At 35.7% G+C, this 18,782-nt stretch overlaps 3 protein-coding genes across 5 annotated transcripts; 2 read left to right on the top strand and 1 right to left on the bottom strand.

Annotated features, from left to right (window-relative positions):
* Positions 1 to 460: 460 nt before the first annotated feature.
* Positions 461 to 4,347, top strand: LOC105630777 (amino acid permease 6). The gene is made up of 7 exons (XM_012212727.4): positions 461 to 1,192; positions 1,340 to 1,573; positions 1,645 to 1,738; positions 1,867 to 2,081; positions 2,178 to 2,320; positions 3,457 to 3,684; positions 3,772 to 4,347. The coding sequence occupies exons 1-7, from the start codon at positions 1,078 to 1,080 to the stop codon at positions 4,195 to 4,197; spliced, it is 1,455 nt and encodes a 484-aa protein (XP_012068117.1). The 5' UTR covers positions 461 to 1,077; the 3' UTR covers positions 4,198 to 4,347.
* On the bottom strand, positions 4,304 to 13,777 carry LOC105630778 (RNA-binding KH domain-containing protein RCF3). 3 transcript variants are annotated; one of them, XR_002284045.2, is made up of 12 exons: positions 13,622 to 13,777; positions 11,808 to 12,531; positions 10,456 to 10,881; positions 10,090 to 10,350; positions 9,108 to 9,425; positions 8,801 to 8,880; positions 8,575 to 8,686; positions 7,174 to 7,333; positions 6,938 to 7,034; positions 6,202 to 6,231; positions 5,402 to 5,502; positions 4,304 to 4,554 (listed from the first exon to the last, which is right to left on the bottom strand). XR_002284045.2 is itself a non-coding variant. In XM_012212729.4 (9 exons), the coding sequence occupies exons 2-8, from the start codon at positions 12,516 to 12,518 to the stop codon at positions 7,181 to 7,183; spliced, it is 2,061 nt and encodes a 686-aa protein (XP_012068119.1). In that variant the 5' UTR covers positions 12,519 to 12,531; positions 13,622 to 13,777; the 3' UTR covers positions 6,652 to 7,034; positions 7,174 to 7,180. The 3 variants fall into 3 exon arrangements, 1 of the variants encoding a protein (XP_012068119.1); XR_002284044.2 differs by lacking the exon at positions 6,202 to 6,231; XM_012212729.4 differs by lacking the exons at positions 4,304 to 4,554; positions 5,402 to 5,502; positions 6,202 to 6,231 and having other exon boundaries at positions 6,652 to 7,034.
* Positions 13,778 to 15,261: 1,484 nt separating this feature from the next.
* On the top strand, positions 15,262 to 17,326 carry LOC105630779 (putative inactive poly [ADP-ribose] polymerase SRO3). Its single transcript, XM_012212730.4, has 4 exons — positions 15,262 to 16,327; positions 16,447 to 16,688; positions 16,772 to 16,890; positions 17,004 to 17,326. The coding sequence occupies exons 1-4, from the start codon at positions 15,351 to 15,353 to the stop codon at positions 17,103 to 17,105; spliced, it is 1,440 nt and encodes a 479-aa protein (XP_012068120.1). The 5' UTR covers positions 15,262 to 15,350; the 3' UTR covers positions 17,106 to 17,326.
* Positions 17,327 to 18,782: the final 1,456 nt, after the last annotated feature.

The following is an 18,782-nucleotide window of genomic DNA, read 5'->3' as shown; positions in this document are numbered from 1 at the left end:
TTGTATTTAGATATCTAAATATTTTTCTTGTAGTATTGTAAAATATTATTATATGAATTATATGTATCCACGTATGGAATATTACCGATAATATAAGAATAATATTTTTTTAAAAAATTATTCAGTATTTAAAATTTACTGTCGATTAATTTAGATTCGCTCGAATGGGTCTAGGAAGGGTTAAAGCGCTTGTCATCCTAATGAACATATAAAAGACTATTAATGAATAACAAACACCAAAATAGTATATCATTTGGATTGAGGTCCTTAAAGAGAAGTTAATAACAAGAATCCTTACGCTTAATTTCTGCTACTGTTTAGGGTTAACAACTACACTGCACCTATCCCCAACTTTTAACCGTTTTCTTGACCTTTTAATTCTTATCTGACAGGCTCGTATCTAATATAATCAAGTAATATTCAAGAAAATAAGCAAGAAAATAAAGAAAGACAAGGTCAAATGACCTTTTTTATCTTTTCCGAGTCTCGAAACGGCACTTTCATCTTTCTGGTATGTATCAGTCTCAATCTCTTGCAGATGCGTTTAAATGGAACCGAACCAAATAAAAATTAAGCAAAAGAGTAGGCCGAGAAAGTTCTATCGGTGATGTTGGGACATGTATCTATGTTATTTCACGTTCAATGGTTACCATAGAAAAGAGCTTTCTTCTAATTTAATGGTCCAAAACCAAAATTACACAGCACATCGATACAGGGTGGGGACCCTTTAGGGTTTTTTATAGGTTATTAAGACCACACCCTCTGCTCCACCATTAATGGTGCAGAGGATCCTCCTGTCACTACTACTCTCTATAGACCCTCTCCAGTCTTTTAGCTCTAGGAAAAGTATGTTTTTCTTTTCTTGAGTTTATAGATTCTGTTATATAGGCAGAAACACCATTAGTTGTTATCACTTTTCTTTATTTGATTTCAGTTGTTATCACTTTTCTTTAGTTGTTATCACCATTTGTTGTTATTTGATTTCACTTTTCTATAGACCCTTCCTTTCTTTTTCTGCTTTCGTCCACCGTTTCAACTTGCTATAAACATAAACAAATATACATAAAGAGGGAAAAAATGGCTAAAGAAATGCAACATAGCAGCATGTACTTAGAACAGGTAGACATAGAAGGCTATGAAAATGGTGGAATTCGCAAGAATCTTGACGATGATGGTCGAGCTAAAAGGACGGGTAATTTTTTTTTTTTCAATTTTAATTAGTTTTATAAAATACCAAAAGATTCTTCAGATGCTTGAATCTTTCAATCTTCTTTTTTCGTGCATATATTAAAAAGCCATTATTTCTTGAAAGATGAACTGATGTTCTTGTTCTTGACAGGTACATGGATAACTGCAAGTGCTCATATTATCACAGCAGTGATAGGGTCAGGAGTGCTATCTCTAGCATGGGCCATAGCCCAGTTAGGCTGGGTGGCTGGTCCGGTTATTCTCATGGCTTTCTCTTTTATCACCTTCTTCACTTCTACTCTGCTTGCCGATTGCTATAGATCACCTGATCCTGTCACTGGCAAGAGAAACTATACTTATATGGATGCTGTTAGAGCCAATTTAGGTCAGTACAAATATATTAATATAAATCTTGGATTATATTCATATACAACCTAAACAATAATTGTTCAACAGGAGGTTGGAAAGTTACGATGTGTGGGTTGGCTCAATATGCAAATCTGGTGGGAATCACAGTTGGTTATACTATTACAGCATCTATTAGCATGGTGTAAGTAATTTTAATTTTAATTTTAATTCTAATTCTAATTAATTATTAGTCTTAATATAATTAATCAGAAACATGTTGTGTTTTGTAGAGGAGTTTAATAAATTAATTAATGAATTAATATTTATCAGGGCTGTTAAGAGGTCGAATTGTTTCCATAACCATGGGCACCATGTGAAGTGCAACACATCGAACAATCCCTATATGATCATATTTGCATGCATCCAAATCGTCTTAAGCCAAATACCGAACTTCCACAAGCTCTCATGGCTTTCACTTGTTGCAGCAGTAATGTCTTTTGCCTATTCTTCAATAGGCCTTGGACTGTCCATAGCAAAAGTAGCAGGTGCTAAATTAAATTAAAAATAATTATCAGTTTTATGATTTGATATATGATTATTCTTCCCTAATCTAATAGTACATAGTAAAAATGAAAATGAAGGTGGGGGACATGCAAGGACAAGCTTAACAGGAACCACAGTTAGGGTGGACGTGACGCCAGCACAGAAGGTGTGGAGAGCATTCCAAGCTATTGGGGACATTGCCTTTGCTTATGCTTTCTCTACCGTTCTTATCGAGATACAGGTAAGTCAAAATGCTCTAGTCTTTTTTATTCTTTTTATTATATTTTTATGCGTTAGTATATATATAAGAAATTTTCGCAAAAGGAAGAAATGGGCCTAGTTAGAATTTTAACTAGAGAAATCAGGCAGAACTGGGAGTTGGAACTTAGGGGGTAAAAATATATTTTTTTTGAAATTGAAGGAAGGAGAAACGAGTAAGTTTTCAAAACTGAAGTAGTGATTTTTTTTTTTTTTTTAATCACGTCAATGCGCTTTTTTACCATGCCATGCTAGTGGATTAAATTTTGACTGGAGTAAGCATAATAATAATAATACTACATAATAGTTGACAATTGAAATGCGTGCCGTATAAAAAAATCTTGACACAAGTTGCTTGCTGCTTCTTTAGATCTCGACTATGTCGGCTTCGGCTTCGGCTTCAGTGCCTGCTGCTATTTCCTTAAAGGAACATTAATTGTGGTTTGGTTTTAAGCAGCCTCGTAAAAGAAATTCTTGATACAGCCATATAGACTAAGAAATCGAAAATTTTTATGAATTTCTAATAATTTAAGATGAGATATTTTCTCCCTCAGGCTGACAATTCATATTTTATTAGATTATTATGAAGAAAAAGAAAAGGTAAGCTTAAATTAGAACAAATGGTCTCAAGTGTAGTTAACGGGTTCTAAAGAGATTCCTTATCTTTAATGGACCATATTTAAAAGAGTGGACCACTCGTACAATCCAAAATTTGGGCCAATGGATATAATTGCCTTTTAGGAAAGAAGGAAAAGCCCATCTTGTACGCTTGCTGCTTCAGTGCTTGTCGCAATCTGACAATCTTGCATCATCTCCTGACCAATTAAATCATCAAACCCCTATTAAAGTTTGCTCATCTAAATGAATGAAGACACTCCGTCACTCTCATGGAGGTTGTCTTTACTGGAAAAGTTGGCACAGCCAATTTATTCTGGTTTGTCACGCTTTGGGTTAAAAAATTAGGACCACTTTACTTGTTAGTAAGCCAGTGGAAACCGTGTAAGACATACTAAGATTAGATCAAATCTAAAATTAGCCCAAGAACAATTTTGAAAACCAATTCAGTTAATTGATGACATGCCACTGTAATACATGAGATAACGATGAAATGAAATGCAGGACACAGTAAGATCAAGTCCTCCAGAGAACAAAGCTATGAAGAGGGCATCATTCATTGGCATCCTAACAACCACCCTGTTCTATGTCTTATGTGGTTGCCTCGGTTATGCAGCATTCGGAAATGATGCACCAGGCAATTTCCTGACTGGTTTTGGATTCTATGAACCTTTCTGGCTGATCGACTTGGCCAATGTATGTATCGCCATTCATCTTATCGGTGCCTATCAGGTAAGCTAAGCATTTCCAAGGGCATGCTCTAGTTCTACTCATTGTAAAACACTTTTATGGTCAGTCTAAAATGATTCAAATGTGCAGGTCTTCTGTCAGCCAATCTTCAGCTTTGTAGAGAGGTATTGCCACCAAAGGTGGTCGGAGAACAAGTTCATAACAAGCGAACATGCCATTAACATTCCATATTATGGCGTGTATTACCTTAACTCATTCAGATTGGTATGGAGAACTATATACGTAATAGTTACAGCAGTACTAGCCATGATCTTACCGTTCTTCAACGACTTTCTGGGTCTAATAGGAGCAGCAGCGTTCTGGCCATTGACAGTTTATTTTCCAATAGAGATGTACATTGCGCGCACAAGAATGCCAAAGTTTTCAGTCACCTGGACATGGCTGAAAATATTGAGTTTGGCTTGCTTGATAGTATCACTTGTTGCTGCGGCTGGATCCATTGAGGGTCTCATCAACTCTCTCAAGACCTACAAGCCTTTTCAATCTGAGCAATAATTTATTACCATTGTTTTTACTCAAGCAACAAGGTAAAAGTTTTCAGTAGCAGATAAGTCTGTATTTTTATTCCTACAGTAACAAATCACTTGTACTCATCTATCAATTAAAACTGGAGAAGCAATGCTTTCTTCATTTTCTCCATCAAAATTACTCAGACTCTGATAAAAATGGGGCAAGAGTTAATACAACCAACAGAACATTATGTGAATGCTTAACTGCAAACAAAAGTGTTAAGCAGTAGAAAGGCCTTAACCTAGCAACGTTGATTCAGTCAGCACAGGAACATGTCTCAAAAACAAGAAAAATTTCAGTTGGCAAGCAACAGCATCTGGAATCAAAGTATCATGTCAAAACCTGCAATAAACCCTCAGTTAACCATTGCTCCTCAACCCAAAGACTATAGTGTACAAAGATTTCAATTGAGAAAGTTATTAACGTTATTGTTGAAAGCCAGTGGATTATGTGTTGAACTAGTTTGTACTTGCTTGCAAGCAATGATATCTACACCCATTTTCATACATTCCCATGCAAAGGAATTAAAATAGTAACAAGAACATCTATACTACTGTTCCACTCACTCATCATGAGATATCAAAATTTTGGCCACTCAAGGATCAAATTTGCTAAACATACTCAAAAATTAAAAATATTTGCTTTTTCAAATCAGTCCAAAAAGTTTAAACTTGAGTCAGGGGGGCTGAAATCTATAAAGATCACACTTGCTGAAAGGTAGCATTTTGCTGTCTCAAGTTGAGTCTCCGGAATGGTTTGATACTACAAGCACTTTTTGACTTTATCCATCCCTTACTCTTCCCTAAACATTCTTTTTCTACTTATCGACAACTTCTAATGCATCCTCAGGGGTCAAACAGACATGCACAAATTAGAATTTCAACTTTTTCCTAACCAAACTGATTCAAGACTCCAAAGTTGACTTCAATAATGTCTAACAATAAATGAAGTGTGGAATTCTCTAAATTCGTTTTTGAGCTCCATGACTCAATTTGGCAGACATTCAGACTTCTGACTACAGAAAATAAGACACGATTTAGAAAGCAAGCTTACCAATATATTTAGAAAAAGGACTAAAAATATAAAAAACCAGAGAATCTCTGAGCAAGAAATATGAAGCAAAAGCAAACAAAAAAAATATTTCATTATAAATCAGGTATAAAAATATAAAGAAACAAAAGAAAGATACCTAGTCAATCATGTCAGCCATTTTAGCATTCACGCTTAAACTGTAGTCAGCCAATAAAATATATTCATCAAAGGACAGTATCATGATTGTTGAAGACAAAACTGCCACAAACAATTATAAAACATAAGTTATTTTGTGATGATGAACAATTATATTTTATTCAAAGATCCAAGGATAAAAAAAGTTCTCTTCTATTTTCATGATTTGAATTGATATAACACAAACATAGACACGGATCTCAGCAGCATAAGCTTGTCACCAAGTAGGACATTAAGATCATTGATTGTTAGAAAAAAGATGAGAAATCAAAAAAATGGAGAGCGAGCAAGTTCAGAAACAAGTGTTCAGCCCTATGTACTGGTCAAGCAATATGAAACCAATGTATTATGCACAAAGTAAACTAGATGCATCGTAGGGTCCTGCTGCCTCATGGATCAAACGTAAGCATTCTTAGGTTAGGGCCTTGCTGCCTTGAACGTAAGCATTCTTCGGTTACCACTTCTGTTGTAAAACAACTTTGATGACAACATTCTCCGTATCAATAATATATGACTCTTTTGGCCCTAATCATATATTGGAAGGAAAAAGCATTCAGGTCTAGAATCCTATTTATTTTGGAACAAAAAGTAATTTGAACAGTCTATCTTTTCATGAGACTACTGCATGACACTGCCTTCACATAATTATAATTCAAATGATTTTAGTTCTAATTACTAGTGTTTATCGACTCTTCTAAAATATCCATACATGGCTTGTAGGCCATATAATGGATGATACCATAAGAAAGTAAGCAAACATACCTGGGAAGAACAAAGGTAATTCCAAATATTCTGAAAACATTAAAAAAATGAAAACATTACAAAAAAAGAAACATAGCCTGTGGAAGCATTATACCAGAAACAAACTAGCACAAAATAAGTCCTTGGTATGACAGTTCTCAAGGAGATGGTCAAATGATCCATTCAATTCATCATTGTTACTTATTTTTCTTTTTCTTTTTTTTTTTAATATTTTCTTTCACAAAAACCCTTGCTATTCAGCATTATGGTTGGGGTAATGATAGCAAGGATAACACATTCATATACCAGAATAGACTGCCAATGAAAAAAAAAAGTCATTGAACAAACAAAAGTTGTTAAATCTTGTGGGAATCCTAATTCGATATAACAGTAGGAGACATCTAGGAAATACGAAATTTGGCACGATAGTTTCATCAAACGTGCAAAGAATTCTGACAAGTTAATCTAATGTGGTGAAAAATGTTCTGCTAAACAAATGCATGTATGTAGATAGGGGAATGAGTCATCATTATTCATACACTTTCTCTTGCAGTCTACTAATAATTCATCATCCAACACAATTCAAAATGAAAGTTTAGTTCAACAACTCTTTTGAGTGCCAAAGGTACAATTTGATCACTTGTGTCTCTTCATATGAAATTGAAAATGTATGCCGCCATCCATCAAGATACTAAACTATCTGTTAAGTATTTCGTGTTTTCACCAGTAAATTCAGATGGTTTTTCACTTTACTCACAAAAACAGCCAAAATATATTCGTGGCAAGCTCCAATCTTCAGAATCTTCAGTAAGATATCAAATTTCAACAGTTACTAATTTAGATCCTTCCATGAACTGTAAAATAAATAGAGGATAAAATAACGAGAATTAATAATCAATAGAATATCCAATCCATACAATACAAAAAGAGCATGTGAAGATAATCATTTTAATTGTCAGTCTAGAACAAGGAAAAGGAGTTTACGAATATTACCTTCTTATTATAAAGATGAAGCGGACTCTCTTTCACTCATCACAAATGCTTGAATAAGACTCTGAGCTGCATGGGTCTGTTCAGGCGTCCCTGATATTATAACCACAGTTTCTGCTGCTCCAGGCTTGGGCTCAGTAATTGTAATTTTTGCATCTGAAATCTGAAACAGAGTTGAACAAATTGAAATGTTTAAAGCCATATAAAGCCTCCTGCAATTAATAGAAACATTTGGTAGAGACAGTAACCACTAATTCAAATTATATCTAATGCTGTAATTGTGTATTGCCTTTTCAAAAAGCTAGAAATTTCTGAAAGCCTTTCAAGTATCTTTCTTCCTGCATATGTGCAGGACATATAATGTTTATTAATGGAAACTAACAATTCAACTGACAGATGAATGCATGTGTGCATTGAGGTTAAAGGGACCAATCAAACATAAGCTGACCAGGTCTGACTATTGTCACAACACATCCATCAAGCAGACAGTATGCAGAATGAATAAACAGTAGATTGAAATACCAAGTCAGGGCAACTGAAAAAAGTGCTTCGAGAAAATACAGATGCGTGGCTCAATGAATAAGCCGTGCAAAAATTCTATTTACAATATCTTTAACAAATAAAAATTGTTCTGAGGTATCCACAAGAACCTGGACAGAATACAAAGTTTAATTTTCATAAGATTACTCTTAATCAAAAAGTCCCAGGCTTTTGAGTGGACTTTATCTCCAAAAATATCTGGGACTGTTTACATGCAAAGGATGTACTAATTTTATGTATCTTTTACAAATGATTTAAAGTTGGATGGCATTATTTCCTCACCAACAACATATCTGACATCAATGAAAAAAAGGAATTTTCTGGTCATATAAGATTGCACAAAAAATAAATAAAAAGTATAAAACCATTACTCCCAATTCAACACAAATGGATAAACACTTATTGATGTACTAAAGATATGATATGAAAGCACCACTGCAAGTTTAATTACTTTGAACAGAAATCACAATCGACTCCATAATAATCTTCTCTTGGAAAATTTCAAGTCAAACCTACTATGTTGTTTCCCATGAGAAACTGAATTTATCAATGGCATAGCAAATAACAAATCAATTCAAATGTGGAAACCTACACTTCTAGGGAAACAAATAAAGTGGATTTTGATCCTTGATTACTCTGATGAACTATCACTATTGCTACTAGTATGTACTTCTTTTTAAATTGATTAGACAGGAGATTCATATTTCCAGTTCGGATTTTGCAACCACAAAATTTATCTCATGATTCACCAAGGTGCAAGCAGGCGCATGTTGATGCACACACTGATGAAACTTCTTAAGGTGATCCTTTATTTGCATATTCATTTTGCATAATCTGTAAATAGAGTACCAACCAATAACATACCTGGCGAATTTGTTTTAAGCACGTACCGTCTTCTCCATATATTGCAGGGACCACAGAACGGGGAACAACTACTTCAACAGTAGTGCTTGTAATAACAGCTGGATGGTTTACCCTACAAAATATAAATACAAGCACATAAGAAAAGAATTCACGGTAACATCATGGATAAATAATTCACCTTGAATCATAATAAAAGAAGAATTTCAAGGAATAAAAATATACGTACCCTCCAAAACCTGATATTCTTCTTTGAGCAGGTCCTCCAAAGTCTGGCAAACCCATTGGGGCACCGCCTTCCATAAGTCCCTGAAAGCCAGTTCAGAAAGACAGAGTAAAGTCACAGAACTGTTGCAAAATTTACCTTGTCTAAAAGTAGTCTGAACGGTAAAATTTGCTTCGTCAAAGAATTTTCAACATTTGGTCCTAAATGCTAAAGATGGAAATGGGTAATGAAAAGCATAGCCAGCATACACCTAAAAGTTTAGGCAGCAGCTTTAAAAATAACCTGAAAAGCAAAGATGACGATTTTATACCTGAGGACCCCAAGGTTTTCTTTCAGATATATGCAGAGGCATGCCTGATCTATGTATATTGTGCATAAAAGGATCATCATGTGGATGGAAACCAGTATGTGGAGGCGGACCACCCATGCCATCAAAGTTGTGAAATCCATGGAAGGAAGGTGAGAGTTCCCTTCTCCCCATATATGGAGGAAATGGAGGCACTTGATCCAGAAAGGTAGAATTGGAAGGATGGTCTATTGTAGGAAATACATCACGAAAGAAATGATTGCGCAACCTGGTCGTTATCTGCACAAGAGCTTCTTGAACTACTTCATATTCCCCATTAATCTGTCCAAAAAAGAAAATTTAACTTAAATACCACAAATGTTAAAAAGTGTTATTAACCCAAAAATTAAGAAAATGTAAGTGAATTCTTGTGTCAATTATGATAGTCTTTTTTTTCACATCAATTATATGCACCTATTTCAACATTGTTTCAGTTATCACCAGCCTAGGTGTGACATGCACCAGAGTACCTCAAATGCTGAAATGGACTATGATTTATGCATAAAATACCAAAAGGCCTAGCTAATGTAACATTTTGATTATTATAATATTTAAGCACCAGTATCATTTAAGATTTTCAAGCATTGACTTTCAAAAGGAAAAGGAAGAAAGTATTCTTCACTTTCTCACTTGTGTGTATAGCCTCACTTGCTGTATGATATAGACCATACTAGCACTAGGGTGCTTGGAGACTTGGACTCACACCTCCTGTCCTCCTTAAGGCTCACCATAAATAACACTATGATGAAGTAGATGAACAAAGTTAGAACAAAAAAGACAAAGCTCTTCTTGATACTTGGACCAAAATTTTGGATTTCTCGGTTATCAGCACTTTTAGAAAATTGATAATTAAAAATACTATAAAAATACATCAGCAAAAATAGGTCAGATGGTACACTTAAAATGCCAAACCAGGTCAAGTTAGAAAATCACAAAAAGGACACACCTGAACCACTTCATCATTTTCTGAAGCACATTTTGGAATTTGATCTTTCCCCAATATCCGAATGTATGCACCAGTTGATTTCCTCATTTCTGCCATGATGGCACCACCCTTGCCAAGGAGACAACCAATTTGATTAGATGAGACAAGAATCCTTGCAATCACAGGCTTATCTTTACCCTCAGGTAAAGGTAAAGCCCTTGCAATCCTGGTTTGCACACGAAGAACTGCATCTTGTGCAGCTGATACCCTATCCTCTGGGTGCTGTAATAGTTGAACTATTGTTAGGAAAAAAATAAAAGACTCAGAAGGAGAAAGGCAAAAACTAAAAACTTATCACTTCCAAGATGTTAGAGAGGCAAACCATACCGCTGGACCAGATATGAGAATAATGCGGTCCTCTGAATCAGAAACCCCTTCCAAAACTTTGATGTCACAGCCTGTTTCTTGCTGAAGGGTTTTTATAATGTTTCCTCCTTTTCCAATGACACCTCCTACCTTCTCATCAAGACACAATAAGCGAAAGGTTATTATATCTGGAGCAGGCTTCATTCGACCAGGAATACCACTTTCATGAAAATCCCGAGGTCCAGCACCATAAGTTGTTCCCCGAGTATTAAAAGAATGGTATGGTGGGGGATATGCTTCTGACCTAGGAGGAGGATGGCCAAATGAATGAGATGAAGGCCATGTAGAACTGGCAGGGAAAGAGTCATGTTCCCTGGGCGGATTCTCGAAAAGCTGTTGAGCAACAGATTGAAGAGCTTTCCTAACTGCTCCAACCTCTCCTGTGATCTGCAGCATAAACATGGAACAAAATAGAAAAATTAGAATTTTTGGAGACACCAAAAATATGCACCATAGAAAATTTCATATATGGACTCATTCCATTTTTCCAAGACAGAAATCAGGACCCACTGCTGTTAAGACTGCAATTTAATGTTAAAACAGCTATCCGATGTGTGAGAATTTAGTACCAGAACACAACACCTAACAAAAGTTTGCAGGAGACTAGTGACTAACGCTTCATGTGCAAATCTACCCTGAGACCAACAAATCATATATATTTTATGCATACACAAAGTTTCTTCCTCTATCTAATCAGGACAGTCTCGTTAGTTCCCACCAAATGTGAGTTAGCATGTGCAACCCCACCCCCCAACCCCTTCTCTGCTCAAAAAAAAAAAAAAAAAAAAAAAAAAAAAAAAAAAAAAAAAAAAACATTAAAACCTCCAACCTCCTCCAAATGTTTTTTTTCCCTTTGTACAAATGAACAGTGAACATGGTTTCCCCTGACCTAATAAGAAACTTTAAAGCAGATTTAACAAAAAGATCGCATAAGGGAAGAAGCAGTAGACGAAAATCAGATATGACTGGAGTTTCATCCAATCTTGTCATTAAGATATATACCATGCTAAAAAAGATCTCTAAGCGAGAAAGAGAGATAAAAAAGATGTAGGTTACAAAGTTAGTACTGTTTAATATTCTCCCAAAAAAAAAAAAAATCACAGTATTCGAACTTCTAAAGGAATCAGCATCACAGGCTACATATATGCCTACCTTTAATGTTTCACCTTTTACACTAACTGCAACTCCACATTACTATTTTCACTCAATGTATGATAGAATAGCAACCCCTTTACATATGTGGTGACTGAGAAGTGTGAGATGGTATCAATCGCCATTAAAGATGCAGTAGATAAAATCCAATACTTAATTACCTGAACTAGTTCATCAGAAGGTGATGCACATGTAGGAAGTTTATCTCTAGGAAGAATTCGAATCTGTGCCCCACTTTCTGCTGACATTTGCTTGATTACACTGCCACCCTTTCCCAAAAGGCAGCCAACTTGACTGGAAAGCACAAGCAACCTCAAAATGAACATAGAAGGCTTGTTGTTTTCCTCATCCCTTCCATCTATCTCTGGCTCTGCTTCAACTATTCTTTCAAAGACAAGTACCAAAGCTTTCTGCAGGGATGAGGTTTCCTTTACAGACTTTGACGAGTCAACTGCAGGAACAGTTTCTTCACTTTCATCATTTTCACCACCATCCTTTTTATCATCACCCTCTTCAGCTACATTAGCCTCTTTATCACCATTCTTCTCATTTGGTTCAGCATTGACTTCCATCTCCTTATCAGAACCCATAATAACAACTACCCTCTCATCACATCCAGGGACAGTTTCCTCAACTCTAACCTTTGCACCAGTTTCTTGACGGATTTGTGATATGATGGAACCACCTTTCCCAATAACACTGCCAGTTTTGGAAGCGGGACAGAGTATTCGGAAAACAACGCCACCAGAAGAGAATTTCCCTGGTTGGTTGGGGGAATTAAGTCCTGCTGTCTTTTGCCACTTTCCTTTTCCATTTGTCTCTGCAGCGTTCCGTTCATGTGGCCTCTTAGAAGGTGTTAGTGCTGTAGACATACTATTAGTTTACCTGCAATATGCACAGCATTAAGAATACAACAAACCCAAAAGAGCAACATCAAACAAGAAAGAAATCAGCATCAAGAATCAGAAAATAGAAGAATGTGAAATGAATTGAAACCTATAAAAAAATAGAAAGGCAACATGAATTTGTCAATTTAATATTATAATAAATGACTTCTCCACGATGATATTTTATGCAATAAAGCTATGAATGTGTTTTGTTTTCAACTAGTACGGACAAGGAGACAACTCCTGCACCTGCTTGTCCTATCTTTGATAAGCTTTAACACCCCCACCCCCACCCCCCCACCCCCCTCTTTTCTCAGCAAATTTTAAACATTAGCAGAATTCAGCTCCCTTATGGGTGCGAAGGAAAATATCAGACTATCTATAAAGCTGGCGAGTATACGAGTATCTATGGAATTAATCAACAGTACTGCAAAAGCTTATGGGACGTGTCTGCATTTGGCATATTAGGAGAAGTCAGTTGTTAAAAAAGAGATGGGTTTGGAAACAAGGAAGATCCTTATATGGAAATGGAGTAATTAAAAAAATTAAAACATAAAAAGCAGCTCTGGTCTAAAGTAAGATGAAGGAACCGCAAGGAGCTAGTATAAGAGTAAAGTCTAATGCCCTAACTATGGATGTTTTGGAGATTAACGATTTTACGATGTACTGCAAGCTGGATTTAGAAACAAAAACCTTCAGTATTTCAGAGTCAACAATCCACCTAATTGAACCGTAAAAATCCAAATATGTCTTCGCTACCACTAGTAAGTACTTTCAACTTGAGACAAAATACTTTAGCAGAATACTCTCGTTATCGCCTAACAACTTTACAGGCAAAACACAAATTTCCAGAATCAAAACCAATGTGAGTTTGAAGGAGCCGTTAAGTTCTGTTTGCTTTCTGAGAAAATGTGATGGAGGAAAGATGATCTTAGAGCTCCTTTTTTTCCAGAGAAAATTTCCAATTTTTCAATTGCTTGAATTCAGTGGAAAGCTAGTTCTTCAATTTATCAATTAAAATTTGATATATATACATATATGTATCAGTGTAAATACGTTGATGATTCTGCAAAATTTAGGATACTTACAGTGACTTCGAAACAGCAAATCAATTCTCGTGCTTGAGCAGAAATTTTCTTGTAGCTTGCCCGCACGATTTCCGCTGCAACTAGGTTTCTATACACACTCTGATATTGCGTCGTCGGAGATAAAAGACATTACGTGGGCTCCGACTCAGTGATAAAGCTGGGAACCGGTTCACTATGTGATCCCGGTTCCAATTCGAAACGGGAGACCATAATAAACAAATGAAAGTCGTTTGCCCGTTTTAGGATAAAAACGACAAGTCGGCCCAGTTTGCGGGTCACTCGCAGTATAACCCAAATACAGAGCGTCAAATCCAAATACATGCCTTTTCTTTCTTTTCAGTATTTATATTAATTTTATATATTTAAATTAAAGAAAACAATTTTATATAATATATATATATATATATATATATATATAATTATATTATAATCTAGGTGATATAATTATACCACGATAACATTTTAATCATCTCTCACTTATATTTTATACTTTCTATGATGTCGCTATAATATTTTGCAAATCAACAAGTAAAATTGAATAGAGGTTTTAGGCTAAGCTTGAATGAAATACACACTTCATAGAATATATGAATATACATCTTTATAGAATGAAATAAAAAATATAGAATAGAATGTAAATTTTTTATTCTATTTTTTCTTATCTGGATGGGACGAAAACAACCAAATAAGATAGTATAAGCACGAAATAATAAGGGTATATTTATAACATATATTTGCATTTTTTTTCTGAAAAAGTACAAATGGTAACCAAACGTTCCAACACAAGAAATTGAGATGTTTAACGCACAACTGTTTCAGTAAAATATAATAAAGTCGTATTAATAATATGGTAAGAAGCATTAAAAGCTTTTAACCACTTTTGCGAGTCAAAAATTATATCCTAGAAAAGAATTGCTTGCATAATTAACACCCATTAGGTAATCCTACCCATATCGCCGCTATGCAATCGCCCTATGTTATCGACGGTTATAAAAATTGGCACGCAAACGGTAAAGATAGTATAGCAAACGGTGTCCGAGAGGTGACCGCCCTAGGATTGTTTTGTTATAGTTATAGGGAAAACAACTACCGTTTTTGGTTCATATGTATGTTGATTTTACGCCTCAAATTAATCGTACCCTAAATTTGTTACACACCAAACAAATCAAACACGGCAGTTAACCAAAAACCCTTATAGACGATGAATCACGAAGTAATACGATCAGATCAAGAAAAAATATTTATGGCAAAAGACAAACAAAGTGTGAAATATGAGCATGGACCAAGACTCTACAAGATATCTAATTTCTTAATTGTTTCTTTCTGGAAACAAAACTTCCCAGAATAAGCAAATGAAAATTTCTGCCAGGCAAAGTAGCCCGTCAAACCGCTTCTTCTCTGTTTTCGCCGGAACTGAAAGATTTATTTAATTCTTATCTAAAAATTCAAGATTTTCTTTGGGCCGAAGAAAGGGAAACCGATGCAGCCCAATTGAATTCAATGCAGCCGTCATTAAACTGCAACTACTTAACCCATAAGTTTGAAGATGCTTTCATTCTCCATTTGTCGAAAATACCCTTCCGCCGACTTAACTCATGACCAAAGAGCCAAGGCTGTTTTAGTGAAATAAGAAACCGCTATTATAAATATCGGCTTTGAAAAACTTTACTGTTGGTTCTACCGGTTCTTCTTGATTTCATAGACCCTAACAACAGCAAGTGGCAAGCTAATGGCTCATGAAGGAAAGAACATGGTGGAATCCATTAGGGGGGTTGTACCTTCCAAATCAACTTCAGCATCATCTTCCTCTTCTTCGGCGCCGAGGCCTCTCAATTGTTGCGCGAATCTTGCGGGGAATTGCTGTTCCACGAAGTTCATGATGCAGAAGTACAGCAACTTCGAGCGCAGTGCTGCGCCGGTTCGCTTCATGTACTTCAATCACGACGGCTCCTGGATGGATTTCTCGCTAGAAGTGTTTGGCTCTCTGAAATCTGTTTTCTTGGAAGGCAAGCCCATGGTTGACTTGCATGTTGATGGCTCCAAGTATGTCTTTGATTTCTTGCGCATGTTGCAGACTGAATTCGAGAACGGGCGTCAACGATCAATTGCGTGGATTGATGAGAAAGGCAAGTGCTTTTTCCCTAAAGTGTTCGTTGGTGAGGATTTTGATTGTAAATTGAAGGAATCCCAGAACAAGAACATTGAAATAAATATCCGGATTGATAACAATCCGATTAAGCGAAAGAGGGAGGGATTGGATGAGGAAGAGCCTGAGGTGAATTCGTCAATAAAGCTGGAGCAAGAGAATGGTTCGAAACGGCAGCGTTTGAATTTGCCCCAGGGAGAAACATCTAGATGGCCAAATTCCAGATTATTAAGATATAGCGAAAAACCGTATTCACTGGTTAGGGATTCCTTTTTATCTGGGATAAGGAAAGTTGATCCCAGTGCTAGAATTACCGCCATTCATCAGTGGACGCGCGAGGGTCATTTGGAGAAGGCGCGTTATGAGGTGTTCCAAAATCAAATGGCGATCACAAAGGCTGCGCGTGGTGTGTCTAATATGATATACGCTTGGCACGGCGCATCAGCGAAAGCTGTGGAGAGTATTTTAGCTCATGGTTTTGGGGTACCTAGCAAGGTTTCTGGGCCTGATTGTTATGGGATTGGTGCGTATCTCTCTCCCGTGGGATTGCCACATATAAGGTAATGTCGTTCATTTGAATTTTAGAAGCAATCTCCACCGTAATCTTATGCAATTTGGGTTTTGGAGATTTTAAATTTTTATCTGTGAATTATGATGATTGTATCATTGGTGTTTTCAGTGCCAGGTTATCGGAGTTGGATGATAACGGCGAAAAACATATTATATTGTGTAGACTTATATTGGGTAATGTTGAGAAAGTGGAAGCAGGGTCCCAACAGTCCTATCCTTCTAATGTCAATTTTGACACCGGTGTTGATAATCTTCATCATACTAAGTGGTATATTGTCTGGTCAAGCAATATGAATAGTCATATTATCCCGGAGTTCGTTGTGAGCTACAAATCTTCAAATCACGTGCCAGGTAAATATAGGTTCACTTTGAAATTTGTGTTTGCTATTTGGTGGTTCATTTGGGATGGCTGTTTTACTGGTGTCGTTTGTTAGGCCAAATGAAAGGTTCGACTTGCATGAAATATTCGCTTGAGAAATTGATTTTGAAGATGAGGAGTTTACTCCCTCCCCCCAAAATTCGGGAAGTGGTGACATTATATGATACATACAGGGTAAGTACGGTGATCAGATTGTCCAATTGTTTTTTATTTTTTTGTTGTTTCTGACCAAGTGAAATATTGGAAGAAGGATTATGTTTTTATTAATTCTTTTTGGCTTATTACAGGAGGGTAGGTTGGGCAGGGATATGTTCATAAAGCAGTTACGATTGATTGCTGGCGATCAGGTGCTATCGTCCAGTATTAGGGAGATTTGTGACCAAGAATGAGGTTTTTTTCGGGGTTTTTTTTGTTTTTCATGTGTAACAGCAAAACTATTCTATCGTATTCCCCAAACCAAACTGGAAAAGAAAAAAAATAAAAGAAAAGAAAAGAAAAGAAATCCCCAAAAGGGAGAATGTAGTAGACTAGACACAGAAAAAGCCTTTTCATTTTTTACTCAGTATAATGTAGCAGCCTTGGTTTTAATCAATGGGAAAAATATTCACAAGTCTTTGGTCATTATTCTTTGATTACATTTTTTTTTTTTTTTTTGTCGTTTGCTGTTTGAGAACCCAGTGAGTGGATAAATTGATTTATGTTTATGGTTTCAGCCAGTTTAGTTTCAATCTATGTTGCACGGAAACTTTCTTTGGCTGCCGTTTTTGCATTTCAGAAAGGTTTCCTGCATGGAAATGCTCGGAAACTCCTTGGAAATGTTTCGAGACTGTTTTCGTAAACCGAATAATTTAGAAATAGGTTTCCCCTCTCTTAAATACGTTTATGTAAATTGAAAACTCTCAACAACTCATTTCTCTAATTAAAATAAATACATAAATAAATAGAAATGCACAAATATGTATTTTTTTATAACTATGGAACTTGTATTTCTTTTGGATATGATTAAATATTGATTGGACTTGACTTGTTGTTGAATATATTTAATGATTTATAATAATCTATTTTTTTATATTGTAAATATAATCCTATTTTTTTCATATTTACGCGTTTTCCCCATGTTTTCGTTTGCTGTGTTTTTAAAAATACCGTTTCCTTGTGTTCATTTCCGTGCAATATAGGTTTCAATTGTTGGGGTGCACTGTTTAATGAAATTTTGAACTGCTTGAACATTAGATTTGTTTTAAATGTGATACTACTTAAGATTCTGTTTTGCTCATGATGTTATAAACATTATATTATTGCAAGTTCTTTTACTTGTATGGTTAGCCTTGAGATATTAAATTTAGCAATTACTTGGAAAAGAAAAAATCTCACACTTGATTTGATTATTGATGAGTTTGCGACTCTGTAGCAATAAAGGAAGTGAGATTGAATGTTTTGGAACTGGATCATCTCTGCTTCAAAGAAGCAAAAATATGGGAGACACTTGACAGCTGGTTCAGTGAATTCACAAAGGTGATTCTATTATTAGTTTACTTTTATTTTGACATTTGAGGTTATGGTTTGCATCATGTTTTTTGGTGAGAGTAGTGGGTTGGAAATAAATTTTATTGGTATTTGAAGAAGCAGAAAGATACTGCGTGAGCTTATAAATGTAAGCAACAGAGGGCGCTCTTTCTGTGGTTAAAAATTATCTAAACTGTATAATAGAATACTGGCATATATTCAATACTGTGTTTGATGTCTGGAACCTAGGAAGGGTAATAGTTTTGGAGTCAATTGTTTGGTATATACTTTCTGGTTGTATTCTTTGCATATATGTACTGTGATTCTATATTATGATATGTATCTTGGAGTTCAGTTGCATTATTTTGCCTGTTGCATTTCTAGTCAATTTTAGAAGAAGTATTACATTAACATGTGCCTAATTCTCACGGAATTCCTCTTGCCCTAAGGAAAGTCAAAGTAAGTGAAATCCGCGCTGGGGAAGGGGGAGGAAAGGCTACTAAGGCAAGTGGGGAAGAAAATCACATATAGAATAGAAAGAATAGGCATCTAATATTGCC

This window comes from Jatropha curcas, chromosome 9 (genome assembly GCF_041381405.1).
Source record: "Jatropha curcas cultivar XTBG-Jc1 chromosome 9, XTBG_Jcur_1.0, whole genome shotgun sequence".
Classification (NCBI taxonomy): Eukaryota; Viridiplantae; Streptophyta; class Magnoliopsida; order Malpighiales; family Euphorbiaceae; genus Jatropha; species Jatropha curcas.
Note: the sequence above shows the minus strand (reverse complement) of the source record. Positions and strands in the feature narration are given on the sequence as shown.

What these genes read in the sequence shown, in the direction of transcription:
- LOC105630777 (XM_012212727.4), top strand. Translation starts at nt 1,078, where the DNA reads ATGGCTAAAGAAATGCAACATAGCAGCATGTACTTAGAACAGGTAGAC. An exon ending in TGGTCGAGCTAAAAGGACGG is followed by an intron (nt 1,193 to 1,339) that starts GTAATTTTTTTT and finishes TGTTCTTGACAG; the next exon opens with GTACATGGATAACTGCAAGT. An exon ending in ATCTTATCGGTGCCTATCAG is followed by an intron (nt 3,685 to 3,771) that starts GTAAGCTAAGCA and finishes TCAAATGTGCAG; the next exon opens with GTCTTCTGTCAGCCAATCTT.
- LOC105630778 (XM_012212729.4), bottom strand. Translation starts at nt 12,518, where the DNA reads ATGTCTACAGCACTAACACCTTCTAAGAGGCCACATGAACGGAACGCT. An exon ending in TTCTCATATCTGGTCCAGCG is followed by an intron (nt 10,351 to 10,455) that starts GTATGGTTTGCC and finishes CAACTATTACAG; the next exon opens with CACCCAGAGGATAGGGTATC. An exon ending in GCTTAAAACAAATTCGCCAG is followed by an intron (nt 7,334 to 8,574) that starts GTATGTTATTGG and finishes ACTCTGTTTCAG; the next exon opens with ATTTCAGATGCAAAAATTAC.
- LOC105630779 (XM_012212730.4), top strand. Translation starts at nt 15,351, where the DNA reads ATGGCTCATGAAGGAAAGAACATGGTGGAATCCATTAGGGGGGTTGTA. An exon ending in GTGGGATTGCCACATATAAG is followed by an intron (nt 16,328 to 16,446) that starts GTAATGTCGTTC and finishes TGGTGTTTTCAG; the next exon opens with TGCCAGGTTATCGGAGTTGG. An exon ending in CATTATATGATACATACAGG is followed by an intron (nt 16,891 to 17,003) that starts GTAAGTACGGTG and finishes GGCTTATTACAG; the next exon opens with GAGGGTAGGTTGGGCAGGGA.